At 53.3% G+C, this 26,559-nt stretch overlaps 1 protein-coding gene across 4 annotated transcripts in view; it reads left to right on the top strand.

Annotated features, from left to right (window-relative positions):
• SEZ6 (seizure related 6 homolog) overlaps positions 1 to 26,559 on the top strand; it is a 53,840-nt gene that overhangs the window by 18,954 nt on the left and 8,327 nt on the right. For all 4 annotated transcript variants that reach the window (XM_037743309.1, XM_017542143.2, XM_017542142.2 and 1 more), the window contains exons 2-5: positions 7,094 to 7,762; positions 8,476 to 8,609; positions 19,612 to 19,807; positions 24,509 to 24,694. In XM_037743309.1, coding sequence (XP_037599237.1) covers positions 7,117 to 7,762; positions 8,476 to 8,609; positions 19,612 to 19,807; positions 24,509 to 24,694 — 1,162 coding nt within the window. In that variant the 5' untranslated portion in view covers positions 7,094 to 7,116. The remainder of the gene's footprint in view (positions 1 to 7,093; positions 7,763 to 8,475; positions 8,610 to 19,611; positions 19,808 to 24,508; positions 24,695 to 26,559) is intronic.

Raw genomic sequence — 26,559 nt, 5'->3', positions numbered from 1 at the left:
CAAGGGCTGGCTGCCTATCTTCTCCCTGCACGACCCAATCCTGCCCACCCTGCTGGCCAAGGGCTAGGCACTTTGGAGAGCAGAGTGCCTTCTGAGTGTGCAGGGAGGCAGAATCAGAGCTTGGAAACAGCGCGCCCTGAGCCCAGCTTTCATTATGCCTATCACCAGGTAGAGAAATGGGAAGAGAGATGCCCACTGCTGGATCCTTACCCAGGGACACAAGCCATTCATGTGTTAGGAGCCCACTAGGAAGTACCCCCAGGAGGTCAAGGGCCATTCAAGGATGGTTCCCCAGAGGATGATAGGAGCTGACCAGTGAAGGATGGGGAGGGTTTGCAGAAACAAAGGAATAGAGAAGTCATGGCAAGGAGAGAGGATCACGTGAGCAAACGGAGCCAAAAGGTGGAAGGCACTTGTTCTGGCAATGAGAAGTTCCCTTTGAGTGTATCCCTGTGTCCACCCCAACAACCACCCCTCCAGGACACCACCAGAACATCCTTCTCCATCATCCGAGCTGCGGGGCTCCTGGCACGAGTGCCCTAGGATAGTGGTGTCCAGCTTGGTTGGGAGCTAGGAGGACCCAGGTGCTACAGCTGAAAGCCAGCAAGAGCAGTAGACAGCTGAACTATGGAGCTCCCCAGCTTTGGGTTCTAGTCCCAGGCTCTGCCACTCATTTGCTGTGTGACCTTGGACAATCTTCATAACCATTCTGGGCCCCAGTGTCTTCAACTCTTGGGATAATGTCACAAACCTCCCTGGAGCAAGGAGAGGATGAGAAAAACCTTTTTTTTTTTTTAAATGGAGTTTCGCTCTTGTTGCCCAGGCTGGAGTGCAATGGTGCCATCTCAGCTCACTGCAACCTCCATCTCCAGGGTTCACGCGATTCTCCTGCCTCAGCCTCCCGAGTAGCTGGGATTACAGGCATGCACCACCATGCGCGGCTAATTTTGTATTTTTAGTAGAGATGGGGTTTCTCCATGTTGGTCAGGCTGGTCTCAAACTCCCAACCTCAAGTGATCCACCCACCTTCGCCTCCCGAAGTGCTGGGGTTACAGGAGTGAGCCACCAGGACCGCCGTGAAATTATGTATGAGGGCACTGAGTGCATGGTCAGCACATGGTGGGCACAGAGTAAGTGAATGGCAGCTCTCACCAGCCCCAGTTGCCTTCTGGCTTGGCCGTAACTTCTAGGTGGCCTTGAAGGAGCCACAGCCTCGATCTGGGCCTCGGTTTCCTCATCTGTCTCGTGGGGGTTATATTGCTTTCCCTATCAACACAAGCAGATGGTCAGCAGCAAACCTGCCTCAAGTGCTGGACATTGTGGGGGTAATTATTTCAGTAGCACATGGAATTGGAAGCCTCTAGAACTAGGCCTCAGATCCCAGCAGCCCTATGTAGCCCTGCCAGCCTCTAGCTGGGGCCTCACAGTACAGAAGGTAGGGCTGGGCCCACAGAACTGTCACTCTGAGGCTGGACTCTGGCTCTGGGGGGCCCAAGCACTCTCAGCTCCCTCAGGTTCTTGGATAACAGGGGTCTGCAGGGACCAGACCCTCACTAATCCCCTATTAAAACTTGAAAGGGCCCAGGGAACCTCCAGAATAAACTCATTAACTTTTATGGGATAATAAATGGATCCCATTAAATCCTCATTCTCCCCGTGCTGGGCCAGCTTAACCTCTGGAACCCAGAGGAGTGGGCCCCCTGCCTGCCCTGTCCCTCAGGCTTCCCCTTGTACCCACGTGCTGTCATGCCCTCTCCCGAAGCTGAGAGTTGGTGCTGCCACGAGGGAGGGGTCAGGCCTGAACTCGTCCCAGAACTTTGGCTCCTATGCCTGCCCACCTCTGAGATGCCAGAGGCTTGGGGAATGCCAGGCACCTCTTCAGGGACTGCCAGAGTGACGGGGAGTGCCACCTGCCCTTGCAGAGGCTGTGGTGGGTGACAGCATATGTCTGTCCACAGCTGAGCCCTCCCCAAACCCAGCATGTCTTCACTCCACAGATGAGCAGACAGGCTTGAGTAGGCAGCCCCTGCCCAGGCCACACAGCTAGTGCGGCATCGATTTGGGAGTGGAACCCAAGGCTTTCTGGCTGACTGGTACAGAAAGATCTGCAGAAACACCAGCGCTGAAGGGGCAGGCCAGCTGGCCCTGAGGTGGCACCACTGCCTGGTACAGCAGTTCCCCCAGGCTGGGGCACTGCGTAATGACTCCAGCTCCACCGCACACCAGCACTGTGAACCTGGGCAAGCTCCTGGGCCTCACTGAGCCTCGGTTTCCCCATCTATAATAAGACAGATGTCAGAACACCTACCTAGCTGGACGCTAGAAGAGGCCCCAGTCCTTAAAGCTTCCCCTAAACACAAGCTGGGCCCCGCCCCCCATCCAGATCTGGCGGGAGTAGGGCGCTTGGGCCCTCAGCTCCACTCTCACCCAGCTGGGCCCTGGGAAGAGGGGCAGGGTAAGCGGCCCTCCCAGGGAGTCTCAGGCTGGGGTTGGGGGGAAGGGGCCTCCAATCCCAAGAGAGGCCTTAGTGGGGCGGTGCGGGCATGGAGGCGGGAGCCGGAGAGAATCCACCGGGGAGGCATCCTGAATGGCTCATTAGTGCCGATGAAAGCCTTTTTTCATTTCGTCTAAATACTTTAAACAGGGCTCCCTCCGATGTCTATTTGCATAGCTTAAGAGCTAATGCGGGGGGAGGGCCCAGGCGGCGACTGGGCCGAGCCAGGGCTAGGGGCTGCAAGCGCTGGGAAGTTCCTGGCGCACGGGGAGGGAAAGGGTGTTTCCCCGACCCAGCCCACTTGGAGGAGGCAGCCCCCGGCCTGCCGGAGGGGAGGACCGAGCTACAAAGAGTGAGTGCATCCTGTGTTCTGGCACCAGGTGGGCCTAGCAAGTGGGGATCACGGGGGGCGATCTTGCTGCGGCCCACCGCTGCGTCCCCCACGGACATGCAGGGCCTTGATGGCGGCCGCCCTTTGCATGGTGCAGTGTTATCCTTGTTTTATGGAGGAGGCCTTTGACATCCTCAGGGTCACACATGCCGCCACGCAACATGGAACATGGGTGGTTCCTCCAGAGAGGAGAGACCTCTACCTGCCAGGGACCAACTCCTTCCTACCCTAAAAGCCTGTCTCAGTGTTCCCCTGACAGGGGCTGCCCAACCTCTGAGTGTGGCCTTCTCCCTCAGCCTTCAGAACTCTGCTATTCAGAGCATGCAGATTCCCACAAAACCCTTCCAAAGTGCCTTTTGTTGTTGTTGTTGTTATTGAGATGGAGTTTTGCTTTTGTTGCCCAGGCTGGATTGCAATGGCACGATCTCGGCTCACAACAACCTTCGCCTTCCGGGTCCTGCCTCAGCCTCCCAAGTAGCTGGGATCACAGGCATGCGCCACCACGCCCGGCTAATTTTGTATTTTTAGTAGAGACGAGGTTTCTTCATGTTGCCCAGGCTGGTCTCAAACTCCGGAGCTCAGATGATCCACCCGCTTCAGGCTCCCAAAGTGCTGGGATTACAGGCTTAGCCACCACACCCAGCCGAAGTGCCCAATTTATAGCTGAGGAGGCGAAGGCTCTGAGCGGAAACTTGCCCGGCTCACAAGACCTTTAAGTGGCAGAAATGACACTTGAACCCAGGTCTGTGTGGCTCTGTGCCATGGCCCCGCAGAGCAGTGTTGCTGGGTCTCCGGTTTGGGTTCTAGGCTCAGATGTGCTTCAGGCCAGGTGGGGGGGCTTCCCTGGGTCCCAGCCAGAAGGCTTCCTGAGGGCCTGCTTAACCAGCGCCCAACCCAACCAAGTCCCAGATGCCAGAAGCTCTGGCCTCAGACTTCTAAATGGTGTGAGATCTTGGACGAGTCCGTGCCTCTCCCTGGGCTTAGTTTTTTCAACTGGCTGGAGTGTTCTCTGCTGTTTAACTCCAGTCTCTCCCTCCCATGAGGCAGGTGAGTGCGTAGAAAGACCTAGGGCTTTGAAACCAGATCAACGTAGGTTTAAGTCCCAGCCGCATCACTGCGAGACTTCAGGCGAGTCCTTGCCTCACCTCTCTAGGCTTCAGGTCTTTGTAAAGTGGGAATAAAATTCCCATCTCACAGAGGTGCAGCATCCAGTAAATGATACAAGGTCTGGGGAGGGCCTGACACGGTAGTGCCTGATAAGACTGGGCATTAGAGCCCCTGACACCTTCTTCTTCTCTCCCTTGTATCATACTCACCCTTTGTCAGTCCCTGTACCCCTGAAATCTGTCGGCCCAGGCAGAGAGAAAACCCTATCTCCTGGCCACAATCCTGGGAAACTAGGGGGCAGGTCTCAGGGCCTCAGGCCTCCAACAAAGACAACCAGGGGGTCTGGAGATTCCCTCTCCCCAGAAATGTCTTGTCTCCCAGAGGATATCTTACCCTCTCTGAACTGACAATGGGTGGCACCTTCTGGGACCAAGTGGCACCTGATTTTGGAATCAATTTGCTCGTTTGATATGCTATCTCGATCCCATTTAACCAAGTGCTCGGTCCCCCAAGATAACACAATCAGTGCAATCGACAGTGACAGGAGGTACCCATTAGTGCCACTCCATTGCTCAGCACCCACCTCGAAGCCAGCAGGAAGAGCTGTGCCGGCTCTGGTCACTTCCTGAATTAGAGGATCTCTGTGCTTCCCCTCTACCAGGGAAGAATCCCACAGCTACCTACTCTGAGAGCCAAGGGCCACATTTCTTGTTGGGTACTCTGGAAAGGGGCCACCTAAACCATCCCTAGCTCCAGGGGACTCCAGTCTATGTAGTTAGAAAAGCCTCCCTTCCTTTTGTGCCATGCTGGAATCAGTCTCAGCTTACCTGGCAAAGCCTGTGTGACATCTGGGGGCGGGGTGAGCAAAAAGAGGAGCCCTGTTCTGGCATGTCACAGGCACTGCCTGGACCTTCCATAACTGATTCAGATGAAAGACAGGCACTGGTGGACCATCTGCTCTGGGGGGTATGGGCCTGGCTGGACATCCAGATTGGACAGTGTTGTCAGTGCCCGGCACACAATGCCAAGACACAGATGGGCAGCTTTAGTGGGCATCTCAGGAGATAGTGGTTGGTCCTGGTTTCTCAGGGCTGCAGGGTGCCCAAGCTCCTTTGACCCAGAAGAATGGAGAGCCCTCCAACCTGTACCCGCCTCCCCCACCCAATTTCCTCCCTCCTCCCATTTGTCTGACACATCAGAGCTGCTATGGTCTCCTGAACAGAACGTAGGCCATCTGCTTCCTCACGCCTGCCAATCCATGGAGTGGGTGTGAGCCTATGGAATGACAGCCCCACCACCAGACGTGCGGAGGATGCGACCTTCTCCTTGCAAACTCTGTTATCTCACCCCGGCTGTGTTTCCCTTCAAGTCCTCATGCAGCCATTTTGAGAGCTGTAAGGATCAGAAATATCCTCCCAGGCTTCTCAGAGCTGGCAAAATTGTGTATGAGCTGAATCTGGAGCCAGCATTCATTGACCTTTTCTTGGCAGTTAAGGATCTGGGGAGCCAAATGGGCCACAAGCAGAATATGCATCATTTCTCCAGCTATGTGGTTGAATAAGTCAACATAATCAATAGCAGAGCAATCTGTACCTCAGACCAGAGATAGCAAGTAAGTTTCATCCCCCAGAGCCAATCTAATTGATTGGTAGTAGCTGCCTGGATAACGTTGTTGAGAAAGAAGTTGCTAAGGCCCACGTGGCCTTAGCAAAAAATAACCAAAATTGATTAGCAATGCCTGCCATGGATTAGGGGGTGGGTGGGTAGCATGCTAGATTTCCATTCTACACCTGTTTTTGACCTTGCCCTAGATCGAACCTGACTAGTGTCACCAGAAAGATTAAGGGACCTCTGGGAGACATATCAAATAAAGAAGGAAGGTAGTATTGTCTCAGTCAATCCTAAAAAGGAAACCCAGTTTTACAGATGAGAAAACTAAGGTTCAGAGAGTTTGAGTTATTTGCCTGAGGGCGCACAGCCCTAGAGTAGTGGATCTGGGATTTGTACATCTGCCTATCTCCAAAACTTGGCTCTTCCGCTCTACTCATGTTACTGCTCTAGAAGGACCATAAAAACAGAAAAGAGTACAAAAGAAATATTTCCTAAGAACTGAGAGAAATAGGACCTAATGAGCCCCTAACAAAGAATTTCATACACCTGGTGTATGGCTGGGTGCAATGGCTCATTCCTGTAATACCTAGGAGGCTGAGGTGGGAGGATTGCTTCAGCCCAGGAGTTTGAGACCAACCCAGGAAATGTAGTGAGATCCCATCTCTACAAAAAGTTTAAAAATTAGCCGGGCATGGTGGCATGCACCTGCAGTCCCAGCTACTCAGAGTGGGGGTATCAGGAGTGTGGCTGAGGTGGGAAAATCACTTGATCCCGGGAGGTCGAGGCTGTAGTGAGCCATGATCGTGCCACTGCATTGCAGCCTGGGCCACAGAGCGAGACCCTGTCTTAAAAGAAACAAACAAAAAAAGAAGTCATGCAACCATGAGGAAATCTAAAATAAAATCCCACATATGTGACGCATTTCCTGAGGCTAATGACTAGCAGGTTCACTGAGAACGGGAAATGAACTTGAATGCCCTATCATCTCAGGCAAGAAAGACACTGTGGTGGGAGACACACTCACTCTCGCTTAAGGTTCTCACCTCAGTTCAACGGATCGCGTGACTTTGAGCAAGTCACTTCCTTTCTCTGGTCTATTTCCTCATTAGTAAAATAAGGCTTTTGCTCTTCATTAGGGATGGTAAATATTTGTCAGGTCAGTCTGAGGTATCAGGTGTGACCACCTGGAGTGCGGTGTTGAGAAGGATTCTGAGGCTGAACCTGAGAACAGTAGGAAATGGTGCACGGATGGGCTGGAAATGTCTGCCTCTGGTGCTGTAGGAGAAAAAGTATCTCATGTGCCATCCTTGAAGTATGTGATAGCGTCTCACTTCCAGCTCTCAAATTCTGTAGTTTGGTGAGTCTCAGCAGTGAGCATACTCCCCAGGGCTCTCTATCAAAAGAGAGCTGGCTCCCCCACTGCTCAGGCTGGGTGTGATGCTGCTTTCTGGAGCAGGGGGAGAACCTCTGACCATCCCTTGTTATTTCAGGACTGTCTTCAGAGGCCCCAACCATGGGGAAAGGACAAGCCTCAGGCATCGAGGAGGTAGATGGCGAGCTGACAGCAGCCCCCACACCTGAGCAGCCAGAACGAGGCGTCCACTTTGTCACAACAGCCCCCACCTTGAAGCTGCTCAACCACCACCCACTGCTTGAGGAATTCCTACAAGAGGGGCTGGAGAAGGGAGATGAGGAGCTAAGGCCAGCACTGCCCTTCCAGCCTGACCCACCGACACCCTTCACCCCCAGTCCCCTTCCCCGCCTGGCCAACCAGGACAGCCGCCCCGTCTTTACCAGTCCCACCCCAGCCATGGCTGCAGTACCCACTCAGCCCCAGTCCAGGGAGGGACCCTGGAGTCCAGAGTCAGAGCCCCCTGTCCTTCGAATCACAGCTCCCCTACCTCCAGGGCCCAGCATGGCAGTGCCCACCATAGGCCCACGGGAGAGGCCCAGCACTACACCCCCCGGCAGAGCCTGGACACCAACCCAAGAGGGTCCTGGAGACATGGGCAGGCCATGGGTTCCAGAGGTTGTGTCCCAGACCACAGGGATTGGGATCCAGGGGACCATCGCCTCCTCCACAGCTTCAGGAGATGATGAGGAGATCACCACTACCACCACCATCATCACCACCACTGTCACTACAGTCCAGCCACCAGGTCAGCTACCTGCTGGCTTGCAGATGTGGAAATAGGGATGAGGGAGGCTGCGGGGCCCACACTGTCTCTGACACTGTGCCAACCTGCCCTGCCCTTTGGCACCACGGGCCAGCCTGCAGGAGGCATATGGATTGGACCCAGATAAACCCGAGTTCAAATCCTGACTCTTCAGCCAGATGTGGTGGCTCATGCCTGTAATCCCAGCTCTTTAGGAGGCCAAGGCCGGTGGATCACCTGAGGTCAGGAGTTCAAGATCATCCTGGCCAACATGGTGAAACTCTATCTCTACGAAAAATACAAAAATTAGCCGGGCGTGGTGGTGGGCGCCTGTAATCCCAGCTACTTGGGAGGCTGAGGCAGGAGAATCACCTGAGCCCAGGAGGCGGAGGTTGTAGTGAGCCCAGTCTGGGCAACAAGCGAAACTCTGTCTCAAAAAAAAAAAAAATTTTGACCCTCATCTGTAAAATGGCAATAAGAAAACAAACCTCATTGAGCCACTGTGAGAACTAAGATAAGATTGCTCGTGGTAGGTGCCTAATAAAAGGTGGTCCCCTTCTTTCAACAGAGGACTAGACATCCCAAGGGTGGTCTTCACCACACACACACACACACACACACACACACACACACACACACACGCACACACGGTTCAGCCTTGACTGGACCACTTCACCAGAGCTGGCAGTAGCTTTGTGTCTCCTCCTGCCTCCCAGGCCCTTGTAGCTGGAATTTCTCAGGCCCAGAGGGCTCTCTGGACTCCCCTACAGCCCTCAGCTCACCCCCTGATGTCGGCCTGGACTGCTTCTTCTACATCTCTGTCTACCCTGGCTATGGCGTGGAAATCAAGGTGAGTGACCTGGATCTGGCAAGGACAAAGCTGGGACTGATGTATTCTCGTTCTTCAGAGAGGCGCGTGCTATGAGAGGATGTTGGGATGCTTCGGGCCATCAGTTGGAGGGGGATGCTTAAGGCCAGGGCTGGGAGATAGGCCTAAAACATGGTTGGATCCTGTCCCGTGTGCTTGGCAATGCCCTAGGCCAAGAGGGGCTGTGGCTGGTCAGGGGATTGGGTGAGTATAAACCTGCATCTGAATCTATGGGCTGAGCAGAGAACACAGGGCTGCCTGGTTGGGCCTGAGAGAGTCATGGAGCGTTTTTCATTCATTCACTCATTCATTCAGCAAATCCTCTCTGAGCAGCTCCTGCGGGTGAGGTCCTGTGCTGGCTCCTGGGATGTGGAGGTGGGGGAAGACAGACCTGACCACACCATCAGAGAGGTGATCAGCTGATAGGGAAGTCAGATCTACAGCCCAGCCTCCTGTCCCCAGCCTTCCTGGGCTATCTTATCCCTCCCTTAGGATTAAGACTTTCTCTTAATCCCAAGGCCTGAGGCTGCAGGTCCTCACAGATATCCCACAGGCTCATCAACCTCCACAAACCCAAATCTTCCTTTTTGTTCCCCCAAACCATTCCTGTCTAGGTCAGAAACCCAGAGCAGAGCCACCACAACGCAATGAGGATGGGTCCCTGGGGCGCTGTAATATGGAGTCACCTTGGCCCTTCCCTGTCCCTCTTCCCTCAGTCCCATCAATTCAACCCCAAATTCTGTCACCATGACACTCCCCTCTAAATATGTCTGCTCTTCTCCCTCCATCCCCACAACCATATGCGGTCCAGCACCCCATCCCTCCCTTGATGAGGGAGTAGCTGCCTCACTGGTCACCCCACCCACACTTGCTCCCTACTACCCATCTCCACCTCCACTGCTGTCATTTTTCTCAAATCATTACTGCTCCCTACACCTCTCAAGGGGCCCCTGAATCAAGGTCAGTCTCTCTGGGTCTACCCCTAGCCACTTCTTCCTTTACCCTCACTTGGCACTGAACAACTTGCAGCTAACTCAGTGGGCCAAACCTTCCTTCCCAAGTCCCAACTACACATGCTGGTCCCTCTGCCTGGAAGAGTCATCCCACAATACCCTCCCTTAGGACTTGACCCTGGCATCACCCTCTCTGGGAATTCCCTCAGATCCCCAAAGCCTGGGGCATCACCTATCTTAGCTCTGAGCAGTCTGCCTTCCACCATCTGTTTACACAGCCGTCCACCTCCCCAGCTAGACTATGAACTCCTGAGGGGTGCCTTGTGCAGAGCCCAGATGGGTACTCCATGGACTGACTGAATGCCCGGACAAAGGAATGGAGGAAGGAAGGGATGTGGTGACCTTTGACTTGGATCTTGGAGAATGACCAGGGGTGGGCCAGAGAGGCATTCAGCCCGGTTGAGAGAATCGGGCAGGGCGCTGAGAAGTTTGTCTTGCTCCCTGTTCCCTGCCTTCTGTTCTGCTTCCCACCCATTCCAATTCCTGCCTGTCCCTGGATTTGGGCCTGGAGCTGTGTAAACCTGTCCTGGGGCAGTGCCTCTAGCCCTCCCCTCTGGGGATGTCAGGTCCAGGTCTCTGAATCAGACCCTGTCTGGAGGGACCCTCTCCTACCCCTGTTGGGCCCCTCCCCTTCTTCCTACAACTGTTTCCACCTACTCTGCCAAGCCCTGTGCCCCTCACTCTGGGCTGACTGGGAGGGTAATTAGGAACAGTCACTCCCCCTCTCAAGCCATTAGCACTCAGCACCGCTTAATTAAGGTAATTAATGTAAAATCATCACCTAATGAGAGGTGGCACCGGCTGTGGCTCACTGGGTGGAAGGCACCAGCTGCAGGTGTGGGAAAGGGGGTGGAAGGGGGCAGGTGCCAGGCTGGTGCCCCCCTGCAGGCCTGGGAGGCTCTATCTTTCCCCCAAACCTATCACCCCTACTGAAGCCCACTAGACCAGGCTGAACCCAGCCCTGGTATCCTCCACAATGGGGCAAGATGCTGGCTCTGCTTGCCCCCAGCTCTGACCCAGGTACAAGCTCCACGCTGGATGGCCACCCCCTCACACAAGCCCCGTGTCTGTTGTCTGGTGCTGCCATGGTTTTTTTTTTTTTTATCAGAATGCAAAAGCCGTTACCAGGCAACCTTGAGACGAAGACCTTCCACAGCCCTGGGTTGCTGTCAGGAAATGTGGCAGACGCAGGCCCCACCCGCCACCTCGGCGCCATGGGGGCAGGGTCCTTGGGGACACAGTCACCCCGGCCGGCCTAGATAGTCTGAAGCCTTGGAGAGGAGGGGGGCATAGGGTGGCCAGAGCTGGGTCAGCAGCCAATTTGGGGAAGAAGCAAGAGACAGAATCAGCCAGAACTAAGCAGGATTGAAGGTACTTCTTCTAGGGCCAGTTCTGGCAAGCCCCCCCGGTCCGCTCCACCCAGGCCACTTGGGACCTGAAGAATTTCTGACACTACGCATCAATACCCACTGGAGAGTCGGAAAAACTGAGGTCCAGGCAAGAAAAGGGATTTGCCTAAAGGCGGTCAGTTAATCACGAAACAGTGAATTTTGTTGAGAGGATTTGTTCCATAAGCATACGTTGAGAATTTGCTATGTGACACGCTCTGTGCTGGGCTCTGGGGACACAGACCTTCATGGTTAGTAGGGAAGACAGAAATCATAAACAATGACCACAGAACACCAGTGCTGGTGGGGATGGGGATAGGAAGCACAGGATGGGCACACCCCACCAGCCTGGAGGTCAGGGAAGGCTTCCTGGAGGTGATGACACCTGGCCTGAGGCCTGTAGGATGAGAAGCCAGCAGCCACACCCGGCCTGGGCAGCAGCAGGTGCGGCACGCCTGGCCCTTGAAGCCTGCCCTGGCTGTTTTAGAAAGGTGGCTCTGTTGTGTAGGGGCAGAGAGTAAGTCCAAGGGCTGCCAGAGGTTTGGCCCAAGAGCAGTGCCCTTTTGCCCAGGCTGACAGTTGGGTCAAGCCATGCTGGACACTGGGGGCAGGATGGGTGGGCAGCTGGAAGGCCTGCAGTGCTGCCCATGGCTCCTCAGGCTTGGGGAGAAGGGACTGCCTGTGGCTTCCCTCCATCATGGAGAATTCCCCACCTGCCCCTCCTTGAATTCACTGGGATCACTCAGGGCAGGTAGGTGGGACAAAATCTGGGCAAGGAGAGTGGCAGGAGCCATGGAGGCGAGGACTGTCTTAGGGACCCACACATCACCCCTGATCAAGGCAGCCAGACACCATGCTGGGTCCCTAGCATGAGACCACAGCCCATGCCTAAATAAGCCAGACCCTCTCAATTCCCCTTTTTTTGGAGGACCAGCCTCAGTGGTACCAGAATCCCTAAAAGCCCTACTCTCCATGGGTTGGACCACAGCCTCTCATAGCCTGCTTCATCCCCTGCCTCCCATCTCCTTTGATGGTGCTGCAGTTATTGATGCCCTCTGAGGCCAAAGGTCTGAGCCACCCACAGGGAGGAGGCCAGGTCAGTCCCCCTGTGATCCAAGGGGGTTTGCCTACTTCAGCTGGGGATCAGGACTGGGGTAGGATCTTTCTTTCTTTCCTTCCTTCTTTCTTTCTTTTCTTTCTTTCTTTCCTTCTTTCTTTCTTTTTTTTCTTTCTTTTTGAGACAGAGTCTCGCTCTGTCGCCCAGGTTGGAGGGCAGTGGCACAGTCTTGGCTCACTGCAACCTCCACCTCTCGGGTTCAAATGATTCTCCTGCCTCAGCTTCCTGAGTAGCTGGGATTACAGGTACACGCCACCACGCCCAGTTAATTTTTGTATTTATAGTAAAGATGGGGTTTCACCATGTTGGCCAGGCTGGTTTTGAATGCCTGACCTTGTGATCTTCCCACCTCAGCCTCCCAAAGTGCTAGGATTACAGGTGTGAGCCACCACGCCTGGCCATGCTGGGCTATTTCTTGAGAGGTCCAGAGAAGCCCCTTCAGGATGGGTGAGCATGAGCCCCATGGCCCATGTGAGTCCTATCCCCTCCCCAGGCAGCCAGTCTCCCCCTGAGGGCGCCAGGCCTTTCCAGGCCTGGTGCCTGCCTCTCTCTGCACTTGGCATTCCAAGAGCCTTCCCACTGCCAGCCTCCATCTTGGCTTGGCTGCTCTCTGTACCATCTGGAGCCTGGGCACAGCTGCCCACAGTCCCTGCCCTCATGCCCAGGTGGTCTGTTGGCACATAGCTTACCCATGCCAGGCCAGCTGTCAGTTTGATGGCCAGAACACCCTCCCCTTCTAAGTCAGGTCAGGACCAGGACTAATGTGGGCATGGGGTAGGGGGTCAGTGGGGTGGAATTTATGGGCAACTTTATATTTCCTGGCTCTAGGCAGGCTCATCCAAGAGACATGATGAGGTGCAGGCAGGTCTGGCCCCATGGATTTTGGCCACTCTCCTCATCCCTAAAACAGACTTACCCCATACAGTTTTCTAGATGAGTACCAGTTCAGAAGGGCATAGAGTCTGTCTTGTAGGACTGGGGTTTCAGTGTGGGCTCTTCAGCCTACCTCTCCGTGACTGGGCTAAACCCTTGGCCTTCTCTGGGCCTCAGTTTCCCTCTCTATGAAAGAAGATTGGGCCGGGCGCGGTGGCTCAAACCTGTAATCCCAGCACTTTGGGAGGCCGAGGCGGGTGGATCACGAGGTCAAGAGATCGAGACCATCCTGGTCAACATGGTGAAACCCCGTCTCTACTACAAATACAAAAAATTAGCTGGGCATGGTGGTGCGTGCCTGTAATCCCAGCTCCTCAGGAGGCTGAGGCAGGAGAATTGCCTGAACCCAGGAGGCGGAGGTTGCGGTGAGCCAAGATCGCGCCATTGCACTCCAGCCTGGGTAACATGAGTGAAACTCCGTCTAAAAAAAAAAAAAAAAAAAAACAAGAAAGGAGATTGAAGCAGATGATGCACCAGGCTCTGGCTAGCCAGTGCCTTTGAATGTGGGGTCAGCAAGCTCCCTCATAGGCCTGAATGAGCAGGGGCAACTCAGGCTCTTGGCTCTGCTGCTTGCTTGGCTGCAGAGCCTGGCCAGGGAGATGATGGCTCCAAGGTACAGCGCCTCCCAAGCAAGCGCTGGCAGACCTGAGGGTAAAGTAAGTTCATAGCCAGCTATCATTCCTGCTACAGGGTGCAGTCCATGTCTCCCCATTAAATGGAAAGATGACTGCTAGCGCTGTGCTCCTCCATGCTGAACCCCTTACTGGCAGGATCTAACCAAATCCTCACAAACCCATGAAGTAGGTAAACTCTCCCCATTTCACAGGCAAAACTGGGGCTCAGAGAGGTCATATGACTTGCTCAAGGCCCCTCAACTGATCAGTGATGGAGCCAGGATTTAATCTAAGACTCAAGAGCCCCTGTTCTTCCCTTTGCTCAGGAGTTAGGCCTGGCTGTAGCACAAGGCAAATTCAAAGGGGGAGGTCCAGGCGGAGATGGGACCTGTCAGGCTCTGCCCCAGATCCCCTTTCCCAGTCAGCCCTGCCTGATCCTGGAGGATGCCCACCTGGAATTCCCCCAGTTCTGGGGAGGGCCTGGGGTTGCCATGCACACAAGACAGGGCACTGGACCAAGAACCAGGAGTCCTGGCCTCGAGTCCTGGCTTTGTCTTGGTCTCACTATGTGACCAAAGAGGGTCTCTCAACTTCTCTGATTAAAGGTTCCCTTATCTATAAAGTGCAGGGAAACAACCTGCCCTGCCTCCCTTATTGAAGTTTTTTTGAGAGCTGAAGAGATAATGGATGTGAAAACTGCAAAGGTTCTTATGGGAAAAATTGTGATTATCCTAGGGTTGCTGTGAGGGGGCACAGGTGTGTGAGGGCAGGCACATGCCAGGACACATGTTTGAGGGGACTGTGTGCGTGTAAGTGGGCCTGTGTCCAAGTACACACAGGCGATAGTGACCAAGGGAGCCTAGGAGACCTGTGGCCAGCATCTGGGAGTAGGGATCGCACACAGGAGTCATCTTTGAGCTCATCTGCCTATGCTGGGTTGTACCAGTGCAAATGTGTACAAAAACTGTAGCGCCATCTCGCCTAAGGGTTACGCCATTAGGGTACGTGCTGGAGGCCTAACTGACAGCTTCTATGGGGACAGACGGGCCAGATGAGGCTGTTGATCTAGGGGCTGGCAGAAAACAACCTGAATCCTTCCCACCTCCCATCCTGGAAAGGGCCAGCCTCTCAAAGTGGCTATATTTCTTCCTTGAGCTGACCCCATGGTCTGCTGGAAGCAAGGCAGTGTTAGACAGCCCAGGGTCCTGCAGGAATTGTCCTCAGCTCCCTCTGCTTCTGTCTTCCCCCTACCTGGACCCCAGGTTCCCTCCTATCACTGGCTATGGGTATGGAAGACAGCCCTCATGAACAGAGCTGGCATTTCGATCTGTCTCCCAGGCTCTACAGAGGCCTGCAAATTGCATCAAGACTTCATCACCCCTCCTTGTCCGACACCCAGCCCTGTCTGGCCCCTGTCAGCCTGGCCCTCAAACAAGTGACAAATTACATTCCAGCCACTGCAGCAGACCCGCAAGAGGGTGCTTGAAACCCAGGGGACCTCAGCTGCTCAGACAGTACCTGGCTGAGAACAGGCAGCCTTCTGAATAGGAGCCACGTCATTCCACATTCTTATCCCAACCCTCACCACCAGGCTGGGCTAGGAGCCAGGCCAACTTGAAGGGGCCATGCCTCCCCCAGACCAGAGGGGGCCAGAGGTCTCAGCTCCCAGCTTTCCCAGCTTTACAGACTGCTAGGAGCAAGGGGTGGCTGGTGGGAGCTTAAATCCCAACATCTTAAAAAAGCCAGTCCAAGCCAAAACTCACCTCCCTGCTAAACCTGGAGGGCCTGGGGCCTGGGAATAAAGATGTCTAAACGTCTGTTTCTACAGAAGATGCCCCCATGAAGTTGGGAGGATAGGACCTGCCTTTGTCTCAGCAAGGCAAGACTGCTTAACACCTGTGTGACCTTTTGCAAGTCCCTTAGCCTCTCTGAGCCTCACTTTACTTGTGGGTATTTTACCACCTATCTTACAGAGTTGTGATGAGAATGAAAAGCACCAGCACAAGGCTTGACACACTGTAGGTGCTCTATGATGGCAGTTGTTGCTGTGTGGCTACAGCTGCTCTCTGGTTCCCACAAAACAGCAAGATCGGGAGCAAGAAGCTAGACGTCAAGCCAGAGGTATACGGGGAACTAAGAAGGAAATACTAAATTAATTTCTATTAAAACTTCTCTGCCTTTGCTTTCGTGGTAATTGCCCTGTAGTGAGTGTACCCCCTTCCTCCTTCTCCCAGTGCTCCTCTCTTCAAGGCACTCTGAGACCCACCTGCTCCAGGCGCTTTCCCTGAGCCTCCGAGCCCTTCTCTCTCCCCGCAAGGATTCCTGCTGCCTGCATTCGGTGCCACTTAAGGCAGAATTATATGCTGCCTGGCATCTCTCGATAATTACAGATTCCACGTGTGTGAGTCTTGTTTTCCCAACTCTAGAATCACAGAATCTCCAAGTTTGAAGGGACCTCATCCAGCCTCCGCCTGCTGCAGGAATTCCCTGAGGAATGTCCCCAGCAGATGGTCAGGCAGCCTCCGCCCAGACGTGCCTGGGTGGGGAGCTTCTCACAGAGAGGAGACGCCTCGGCCTCCAGCACCCTGCCTCGAGCTTTCTCTTCAGCCAGAAGACCCACCAGGTCTTTCCTCTCAGGCAGGGGTGGGGACCTCTCCCTGCCCAGCTCCCCCTTCTGGAGTCCCCAGGCCACATCTCTTCTCAGCACCCAGTCTGAGGGGCCCTGAGCCTTGGACCCGGCTGGGCTCGGCATCCTCTGTGCCTCTCAGCTCGCAGGTATCTGATGGGGAATGTCCCTCCAGCAGCCCACACATTTACTCTCTCCACATATCTTTGTTGAAACTGGCCAGTGAAGAAGGCATTGTGACCCAACATGTCACCCAGAGCTTTAACAGCGAGATGGGCAGGGGCCAGTAGGGAGAGTCGGAAACAGGAGGACTGCCTGGCCTAGCCTGGGAGGCAGAGGATGCAGCCCTGAGATCTGATAAGATGACCAGCTTCACCAGGAGAAGAAAGGAAGGCATTCCCCCTGCAGAGTCCCATGTGCGAATGCCCAGGGGGCGGAAGTGAGGGCGGCCTGTGGCTGCAGTGCAGGTAAATGAGGGCAGCAGAGCCACTGGCACCAAATGTGAGCTGAGCAGTTAGGACCTTGTCCTCTGAGCAATCCAAAGTCAGCAGGAGATGAGTTGTGGGTGGGAAGCGTGCGACAGACAGAAAGCCATTCTCAGGTGAAAAATCCTGGGCAGGAGGTAATTAGGGCCAGGACAGTAACAAGAGGATGGAGAGGAGGAACCCATTGGAGTGTTTGGGAAATAAGACTGGGAAGGATTTGGTGCCTCACTGGATGCCACTTACCCAGCCCAGGTGGTTAACCCTTGAAGACCCTGCTTCAGAGCAACACGGTAGGAACCTTGAGACCATGTAGATCATTGCTTTTGAGTTGCCCTAAGAATCCTGTTAAAATGCAGAGTATGCTTTGGTGGGTCTGAGGTGAGGTCTCAGACTCTGCATCTCTTATAAGTTCCCAGGTGAGGCTGACACTGCTGGTCCAGAAACCACATTTGGAGTAGCAGAGATCTCCACTAGCTCATTTTATAAAATGAGGAGGCCAGGCGTGGTGGCTCTCGCCTGTCATCCCAACACTTTGGGAGGCCAAGGCGGGTGGATCACGAGGTCAGAAGTTCAAGACCAGCCTGGCCAAGATGGTGAAACCCTGTCTCTACTAAAAATACAAAAATTAGCCGGGGATGGTGGCAGGCACCTGTAGTCCCAGCTACTCAGGAGGCTGAGGCAGGAGAATTGCTTGAACCCAGGCGGCAGAGGTTGCAGTGAGCCAAGATCACGCCACAGCACTCCAGCCTGGGTGACAGAGTAAGACTCTGTCTCAAAAAAAAAAAAAAAAAAAAATTAAAATGAGGAAACCGAAGCTCAAATAGCAGCATATTTGTCCAAGACCACATGGTTAGGATGAGGTCCCAGAGCTCTGGGCTCCCAATCAATCCAGCGTTCCTTCTGTCAAGCCATGCTGCTAATTTCCCTCTGGGCAGAGTCCATCCTTGTCCAATCCTTGTTTGCCTGAATGGAGGCATGGAGCCCAGAAAGATGCTCAAGGGACTGAGGGTCTGAAGAGGTGGCAGAGGGGCCTGTGACAGCCAGGGGAAAGGATCGGTGAAAGCAGCTCAGAAAAAACAGAGAGAGAATCGGGGCTGACATGCGAAGGGGGCTTGGTGTAAGGCCCAGTTGACGGCAGGGGCCAAGTTGGGCAGGGCCTTGAGGGCTAGGCAAGGAGTTTGAACTACATCAAGGGCTTCATGGACTCAGTGGGGAGCCAGTGGAGGACTTAAACAAGGAAGCACCATGATCAGCAACAGATCTAAGACTATTAGCTGGCTATAGTTCAGAAAATACTGCTGTAGAGGGAGGAGTGGGTTAAGCCCCAGAGGCAGGAAGGCTGGCCGGGAGCCTGCTGTGGTGATCTAGGTGTACAGTAACAGCAATGAGCTGGGGAAGCGGCAATGGGGGTGAAGAGTCATGAACGGATTTGAGGTCCAGTTGATGGGACCGAATGACTGATTGGGTATGAGAGAGGAGGCAAGATGCCAGTTTCTGACTTGGACACCCAGGGAGATAGTGAGATCATTCCCAGGGGAACTGCTGGCTGGGGGAAGACAGTGACCTAGTATGAGGCAAGCTGGGTGTGAGGCCTCCAACAGGGATGTCCAGGGGAAGCTGGGCACATGGATCTGATACTTAAGACCTCATACTGCTGACCAGGCCCTCGGACACCGTCTGGTTCAATACACCTACCCCATCCCTACTTTACAGATGAGAAAACAGAGCCCAGGGAGGGGAAAGGACAGGAAGCAGCTGGTGTATCTGAAAAGTTTTGGAGACAGAAAGATGTCTTTACAAATCCCAGATCTGGGCCAGGTGCGGTGGCTCACATCTGTAATCCCAGCACTTTGGGAGGCTGAGGCAGGCAAATCACAAGGTCAGGAGTTTGAGACCAGCCTGGCCAATATAGTGAAACCCCCATCTCTACTAAAAATACAAAAAATTAGCCAGGCATGGTGGCACGCATCTGTAATTCCAGCTATTCAGGAGGCTGAGGCAGGAGAATCACTTGAACCAAGGAGCCGGAGGTTGCATTGAGCCAAGATCACACCATTGCACTCCAGCCCTGGCAACAATGTGAGACTCCATCTAAAAAAAAAAAAAAAATCCCAGATCTGCTAAGCGTTGAAAAACGTGCGCTTTGAATGAAGAGACCTTCCAAACAGGCTTTGTGTGAGCAACATGGTTGTTCATTCACCTGGGTACAGGTGGGCTAAGGCCAAAAAGGGCACTAGCAAAGGGTGATGGGATAGGAGTTGGTTTTATAAGTTTGGGTAGTTTTTTGGGGGGCGGGGGTGTTGCAGAGTAAGTTCAGTTACAGTGGTGGGGGTTAGGGACAAGGAGTATACATGACCACAAGTTCGGTTACAGTGGCAGGGTTAGGTGAGAGGTATTTACATTATCATAAGAACAGTTAAGACGGCAGGGTTGGGTGAGGGGCTTGTCTGGGGAAGCTCCACTGCTGGGGGATCAGGGACAATGGTGAACGCAGGCAGGGGGTGGGAGATATCAGCTGGGGCAGGCAGGACTTCAGACTTTCGGGCTCCAGACTTGCACATGAAGACCTGACCCTAAAATCTCTATGTGACCTTGGTTCATTTACTTAATATCTCTGAACTTCTGGTCCTGTCTCACACTGAGCTCCTCCTGTCCTGCTGAAGTGCCCAGCTCAGGGCCTAGGGGTACCGATGCCCAAGGGGCATTGAGGATTGATCTGTCTGAGGCCTGCAGGATCCTGAGGGCAGTGACTCAGGCAGCAGGAAGAAGTCTGACTGCTTTGCTTTTCTCTCTCCACTCCACCGGCAGGTCCAGAATATCAGCCTCCGGGAAGGCGAGACAGTGACTGTGGAGGGCCTGGGGGGGACTGACCCACTGCCCCTGGCCAACCAGTCTTTCCTGCTTCGGGGCCAAGTCATCCGCAGCCCCACCCACCAAGCAGCCCTGAGGTTCCAGAGCCTCCCGCCACCTGCTGGTCCTGGCACCTTCCATTTCCATTACCAAGGTAAAGCCTCAGTAGCTGAGGGCGGAACCAGCCCAAACTCGCTGCCCTCTTGGTGGGAGGGGGGGTCTCTGTGCAATTATAGCCTAGAGGGGACAGGGAGGGGCTAGTGACACATAGCGCAAGTGTCCAGTGAAGCTCTGGACAACTGCAGGCAAGTATCGTGTATCTGAAACCTCCTGGACCTTCTCCCTTCCACCCACCACCCTGCAGAGAGCTGATCTTGTCTTAGGATCAGGTAGTCTCCAGGTGTGACCAATGTCACTCATTCATTGATTAGCAAACTTTTCCTAGGCACCTGCTCTTTGCCAGGCTTGTGCTGGACACTGGCAATGTCAGGATGCACCAAAGTTCTCACCCTCAAGGAGTTCTTTCTCAGGAGGAGGCAGACACTTAAATAGGCAATAACAATAGACGCCCTCCCCAAATGCAAGAGGCTAAAGGTCAAAGGGCTTTGACAATGACCTTGTGGAGGTCTTAGCTGCCAGACTGCCCTTCCTGGACCTCCTCATCCGCCTTGACCTGGCCCATGTCCCAGTCAGCTCCACACACCTTGGGAAATAAGGGAGCAGCATGATGTAATGAAGAAATCACAGAACTCCGGCGATGGGCAGGTCTGTACTGGAATCTCCTTCTCACTGGCTGTTGACCTTGGCTGTCCAAGGTCATTTGACCTCTCTGACCCTTCTGCTGTAATATAAGACCAAAACACCTACCCCACAAAGTCATGGTTAGGATTCAGCAAAATGGTACATGTCAACTGCTTAGCACATGCTTCATTAAGGAAGCCAGAATTACATGACTGACAGGAAGGAAAAGGGGCTTGGGACTTTGCCAGTCTCTCAGCTGTGTCCCTCCTACCCATCCCCCTCTGAGCACAAAGTCAGTTTGATCCTTTGCACGGGTTAATCAGTTGAGACTAGGGAGAACTAACGGGGAAATAATTGGTGTGAAAAATCACGGGATTGTCTTACATTGTCATGGATCACTTCTGCAGTTCTGCAGGGGACCACAGAGAGCTGGCACTCTGGAGGTGGGGCTGCTTAGAATCCCACCTAAGGAGCACTCACCCTATCCTCGCCTCTCCACCCAAACTAGGGGAGCAGTCTGGCATGGCAGCAGGGAGCCTGGAAGTGGGCGGGGCTATATAGCGGCTTGGCAGAGGCAAGGGGCCAGCTGAGGCAAGGGTGAAACTTCTAGGCAGCCCAGCTAGCCTCCCTAATGGCCCATCAATCCTCCCTGGCAGCAGGCATAATTTCACGCCATGGTAACCTTCTCTTTTGCTGCAAATTCCTTTGCACAAAACTCCGGACCTCGTCTCTGTCGGGCCAGACAAAGGTGGCTGAAATGGCCGTGAGCTGGAGGCCCAGCAAGGGGGAGCAACCTCCAAGGTAGGGCTGGGAGAGCTGGTCCTGGTCCTGCCTCCTCCGCTCCCAGAAGCCCTCCCTCGTCAGCCCAGTTTTTGTCAATGATCAGCTCTTGCCTTAATGAGTGTAATTCCCCTAATTATAGTCTGTAATTAGCCCTGATCCCAGAGATGGGAACAGGAGGAGCGTGTGCTCACACGCGCATCTCTCTGGGCTAGAGAAAGAGGGTGCCAGAAGAGGGGGTGAGAGGCCTAGTACCCACACCCGTGCTGAAGCTCTCCAAGCCGATGTTGAAGGTCATGAGTATGAACCTTCACAAGGGCCTCATCGAAGGACCAAGTTCCAACTCCCCTCCTACAGCCTCAGGCAGGGTGGGGAGGCAGACGACCCTGACAGGCATCCCCCTCCTCCATCCTCAGCATTCCTGGCACTGGACTTGGCTCCAGAAACAGACTCCAGTGAGAAAATAACTCAACAGATTGCAGTGGTGCAGGCTCCTCGGGAAGAGTTGTCATGGCAACAGGAGGAAGCTCGTCTTGGGAAGTGGTACTTGAACTACTACGGAGTCTGGGGGCTCCATTGTCTGCCCCCGGCATCCTACCCTCACCCCATTCCAGCCCAGCTTCCTCATCTGTGAAATGAGGGCCCTTCCTTACTAGAGTTGTTATAAGAACTCAAAGGGGAATATGTAAGGGGAAATGTTGGGCCTGATGCCTGGCTCATGGTCTAGACCCCACACCCTTTTCCCCATCCCATCCTGCCCTAGGATCTCTCCCCAGGTCACTGTGAGTGGCTGCTCTGAACAACCACCCAGAGCAGGCTTGTCTGTTACTCTCAGACTTCTCTGACCCCTGAACCCAAGTTTCTGCTTCAACTGGGGAAGCAGGTGGGGTGGTGGTGGAAAGCACGAAGGCTCCAGAGTCCAGGAGCTTCAAGTTCCTGCTCTAGCACTTACTTGCTGTGTGATGAAGGCACGGGGTCTCTCTGAACCTGTTCTCCTCATCTGAAACTGGGTTAGTAGCCCCTACCTTGCCTGCCTTCCTCCCAAGCATATTATAGACTTCAAGAAAGAAGATTATGAAGACATTTTAGAATCTGGAACGTACCTGAGGATGTAAGGTGCGGCTAGTGTCTCAGGTGTTTGTTCAGGAACTGCTCATATGTCTTCTCACTTAACCTCCACAACCTTAGATGTAATACTGAAAATGGGTGGATAAATGAGGCAACGGAAGCGCAGAGAATTTAGGTAACTTGCCCAAGGTGGCACAGCTAGTAGGGAAGCCTGCATTCAAACCCAGGCAGTCTGACCCAGAGCCCATCTGCTAAGCACAACTAGCCACTTACTGACCATTCTCTCCCTAAGAGACAGAAGAGGAGGAATTCTCTTCCCACTTTCACGGACATAGTAACAGGACAGGGGAAAGTCATAAAACTCAAATTTCTGGACCCTGGTCTGCCCAGAGACAGCCCCTTTTTCTTTTTCCTTTTAATGGGGAAGGAAGAGGGGGTCCCTTTTTTTATTCACACAAAGGCACCCAGGAACACAGCCCTTGCATGGATCTCTCTTCCCATCTACCTGGTACCATCAATGGGGCTGCCTCCCACCCCAAGACTCAAGTTCTCCAGTCTAGACAGTCCTCACCTTTCCTACCACCCCAAGGGTTGTCAGGCTCCGCCTCTCAACCTCTCTCTTTGACCCCTCCAGGCCTTTGCTCCCACCTCTTTTTTTTCTTTTTGAGAAAGCATCTCACTCTGTCACCCAGGCTGGAGTGTAGTGGCACAATCTCTGCCCACTGCAACCTCTGCCTCCCGGGTTCAAGCGATTCTTCTGCCTCACCCTCCCGAGTAACCAGGACTACAGGCACGTGCCACCACTCCCAGCTTTTTTTTGGTGGGGGGGTTAGTAGAGATGGGCTTTTACCATGTTGGCCAGGCTAGTCTGGAACTCCTGCCCTCATGATCCACCCACCTCAGCCTCCCAAACTGCTGGGATTACAGGTGTGAGCCATTGCATCCGACTGGATCTTCACCTTTGTTTTATTTTAATTAATTAATTTATTTATTTATTTATTTTTGAGACACGGAGTCTCACTCTATCAGGCTGGAGTGCAGTGGCACGATCTTGGTTCACTGAAACCTCCACCTCCCTTAGCCAGGCTGGTCTTGAACTCCTGACCTCAGGCGATCCACCTGCCTCAGCCTCCCACAGTGCTGGGATTACAGGCACCAGCTACTGCGCTGGCTGATACTCACTTTTAGCTACCAGCCCAGCTTGACCCCAGGATCAGGATATGCCAGGTTACTTTGTAGGATTTGCTGCCACCATTTGGTCAAGTGTGGTATGACAATTCCAAAAGCTACTAGGTTTCCCAGGGCAACGTGTCCTTCCCCCAACTTCCATGAAGGCAGTGCCCTGCCTCCATATCCTCATCCCCATCTTTTTCTTGTTTGTTATTGTTTTTCAAAACAGGGACTCAGTCTGTCACCTAGGCTGGAGTGTAGTGGTGCAATCATAGCTCACTGCAGCCTTAAACTCCTAGGCTCAAGCGATCCCACTTCAGCCTCCTGAGTAGCTAAGACTACGGGTACATATGACCATGCCTGGCTATTGAAAAAAAATTTTATATAGAGATGGGGGCCTCACTATGTTGCCCAGGCTGGTCTCGAACTCCTGGCTTCAAGCAATCCTCCTGCCTTGCCCCAGCCTACCACTGTTCTGTTTTTAAAAGAAGTCCACAGCCATTGCCATCAAGCTTTTTAGCATTTCTCAGTGAATACTGTCAGACAGGCTTTACTGTCTGACTTCAATTTTTGCTGCTGCAATTCATATTTATTCCCTAAAGGAAAAACAGTATCAACACTTTACATCAGTATAGGCTTTTCAGTATTTCAAGTGCTTTCATGTCTACAAGTCATTCAATAAGCATTTCTTGAACATACATTATCAGCTGGGTACCAGGGATACCGAGGAAGATAAAATACTATCCTATTTATTCTCACAGTAACGCTGCACGTGGGCTGGGATTTTAAATCTCATTTAACAAATGAGGAAACACACACAAAAAGATTAAATAACCTGCCTTAGGTGTCACAAAGCTTGGGCCAGAACCCAACCCTTCTAATTTCCAGCTCCGTATCTGCTCCAGTAACCAGCCCAGGCTGCTGGAATATCATTGGCACCTTCTAGGGAGGGGATTGGAGTCATTTCAGAACTCCTAGTGCTTCCTCTGGCCCCAAATGACACCTCCAGGCAGACTGAGGCAGACCTCCCCCACGAATGGCTCAGCTCCCGCCCCCGCCCTGCACACATACAGTGTCACCTGTTCTGTCTTTGCAGCCTATCTCCTGAGCTGCCACTTTCCCCGTCGTCCAGCTTATGGAGATGTGACTGTCACCAGCCTTCACCCAGGGGGCAGTGCCCACTTCCATTGTGCTACTGGCTACCAGCTGAAGGGCGCCAGGCTTCTTACCTGTCTCAATGCCACCCAGCCCTTCTGGGATTCAAAGGAGCCTGTCTGCATCGGTGAGTGTCCCCAGGGGAAAGGGCTCAGTGCCGAGCAGAGAAGTGAGGTGGGGGCTCATCCCTGCTCCCTGTTGCTGTCTGCCACTTTCATTTGCTCTTCATAAAGAAGCCAGAAAATGGCCACGTACCTCAGTGGCATTCATTCAACCTGTACTTATTGAGCATCTCCTAGATGAAGCACCACAGGTATACAGAGCTGAATTAAACAGCTAAAGAACCCTAAATGTGTCCTAAAGAACCCTAAATGTGTCCTAAAGAACCCACATTGACAGGAAGGGGGGAAAGGAGAAAGCACAGAGGTCACCAATTTCCAGGGCAAGAAGTAAAACTCACCAATGAAAAGACATAAAGTGACCTGGGAGGTGAGGGCACAATCATTCTTAGTTGGATGTTTAGGAGGTTTCCTAGGGGAGATGGCACTGAAGGTTTGAATTTATTATTTTATTATTTTTATTTATTTATTTATTTATTTATTTATTTTGAGGCAGAGTCTCACTCTATCACCAGGTTGGAGTGCAGTGGCGCGATCTCAGCTCACTGCAACCTCCGCCTACTCGGTTCAAGTGATTCTCCTGCCTCAGTCTCCCTAGCAGCTGGGATCACAGGCACCCACCACCAGGCCCAGCTAATTTTTTTTGTATTTTTAGTAGAGACGAAGTTTCACCATGTTGTTGGCCAAGCTGGTCTCGAACTCCTGACTTCATGATCTGCCCGCCTTGGCCACCCAAAGTGCTGGGACTACCGGTGTGAGACACCACGCCCAACCAGATTTGACATTTAGATGGAGGGAACGATGTAGGCAGGGACATAGAGGCAGGAAGGTGAGGATGTTTAGGGACACAGAAGACAGCCAGGTTTGGCTGAAGCCTGAGACACGTGGCAAGGGCAATGGGAGGGGCTTGAGTGTCAGGGCAAGATACAGGCTGAGCAGCTGTTGAAGCTTATTAGAGAAGGGAGGGGCTTAGAATTCCTTAGGAGAGTCAACCAGATGATTGTCTACTGGCTGCGAGGCCAGCCAGACAAGACAGTTTGAACCTAAAGATTGTGATTTGGGGAATGAAGAGGAGGGGAGTTCCAGAGACACTGATGAGGGAAGAAGGGAGAGGGAAAGGGGACTCCCAGGTCTGTTTCTGAGTGATCAGGTCTGAGATTGCTGCCAATGAAAGGGTGCTTATTGGAGAAAGGAAGATGGAGTGTTTGGTTTGCAGTGTGAAAGGAACTTGGGCTTTTTCTTTTTAGTGGGTGTGGGCTTAGGCTTTTGAATCTTTTTTTTTTTTTTTTTTGAGATGGCGTTTCCCTCTGTCACCCAAGCTGGAGTGCAGTGGCACGATCTTGGCTCACTGCAACTTCTGCCTCCCAGGTGCAAGCAATTGTCCTGCCTCAGCTTCCCAAGTAGCCAGGGTTACAGGTGCACACCACCACACCCAGCTAATTTTTTGGTGTTTTTAGTAGAGATGGAGTTTCACCATGCTGGCCAGGCTGATCTCAAACTCCTGACCTCGTGATCCACCAGCCTCGGCCTCCCAAAATGCTGGGGTTACAGGCTTGAGCCACCGCGCCCGGCCATGAATCTTATTTCACTCTATAAACTCTTCCTGGGTGCCAGGCACAACCAGAGATAAATAACACAGACATGTTCTCAGCCCTTGAAGATCTAGCAGGGAGACCGGCAAGCAGCTCAGTGCAGAGGATGCTACAATAGTAGTAAAAGCAAAGTGCTGTAGGACCCTGAGGGAGGGAGAACCACTCCAAGATGAGGGAGGCCGGGTGCAGTGGCTTACACCTCTAATCCCAGCACTTTGGGAGGCTGAGGCGGGCAGATCACAAGGTCTGGAGTTCAAGACCAGCCTGGCCAACATGGTGAA

Source organism: Cebus imitator, unplaced genomic scaffold (genome assembly GCF_001604975.1).
Source record: "Cebus imitator isolate Cc_AM_T3 unplaced genomic scaffold, Cebus_imitator-1.0 Scaffold140, whole genome shotgun sequence".
Taxonomy (NCBI): Eukaryota; Metazoa; Chordata; class Mammalia; order Primates; family Cebidae; genus Cebus; species Cebus imitator.
The sequence above is the reverse complement of the archived record's forward strand: the minus strand, read 5'-3'. Positions and strand labels throughout refer to the sequence as shown.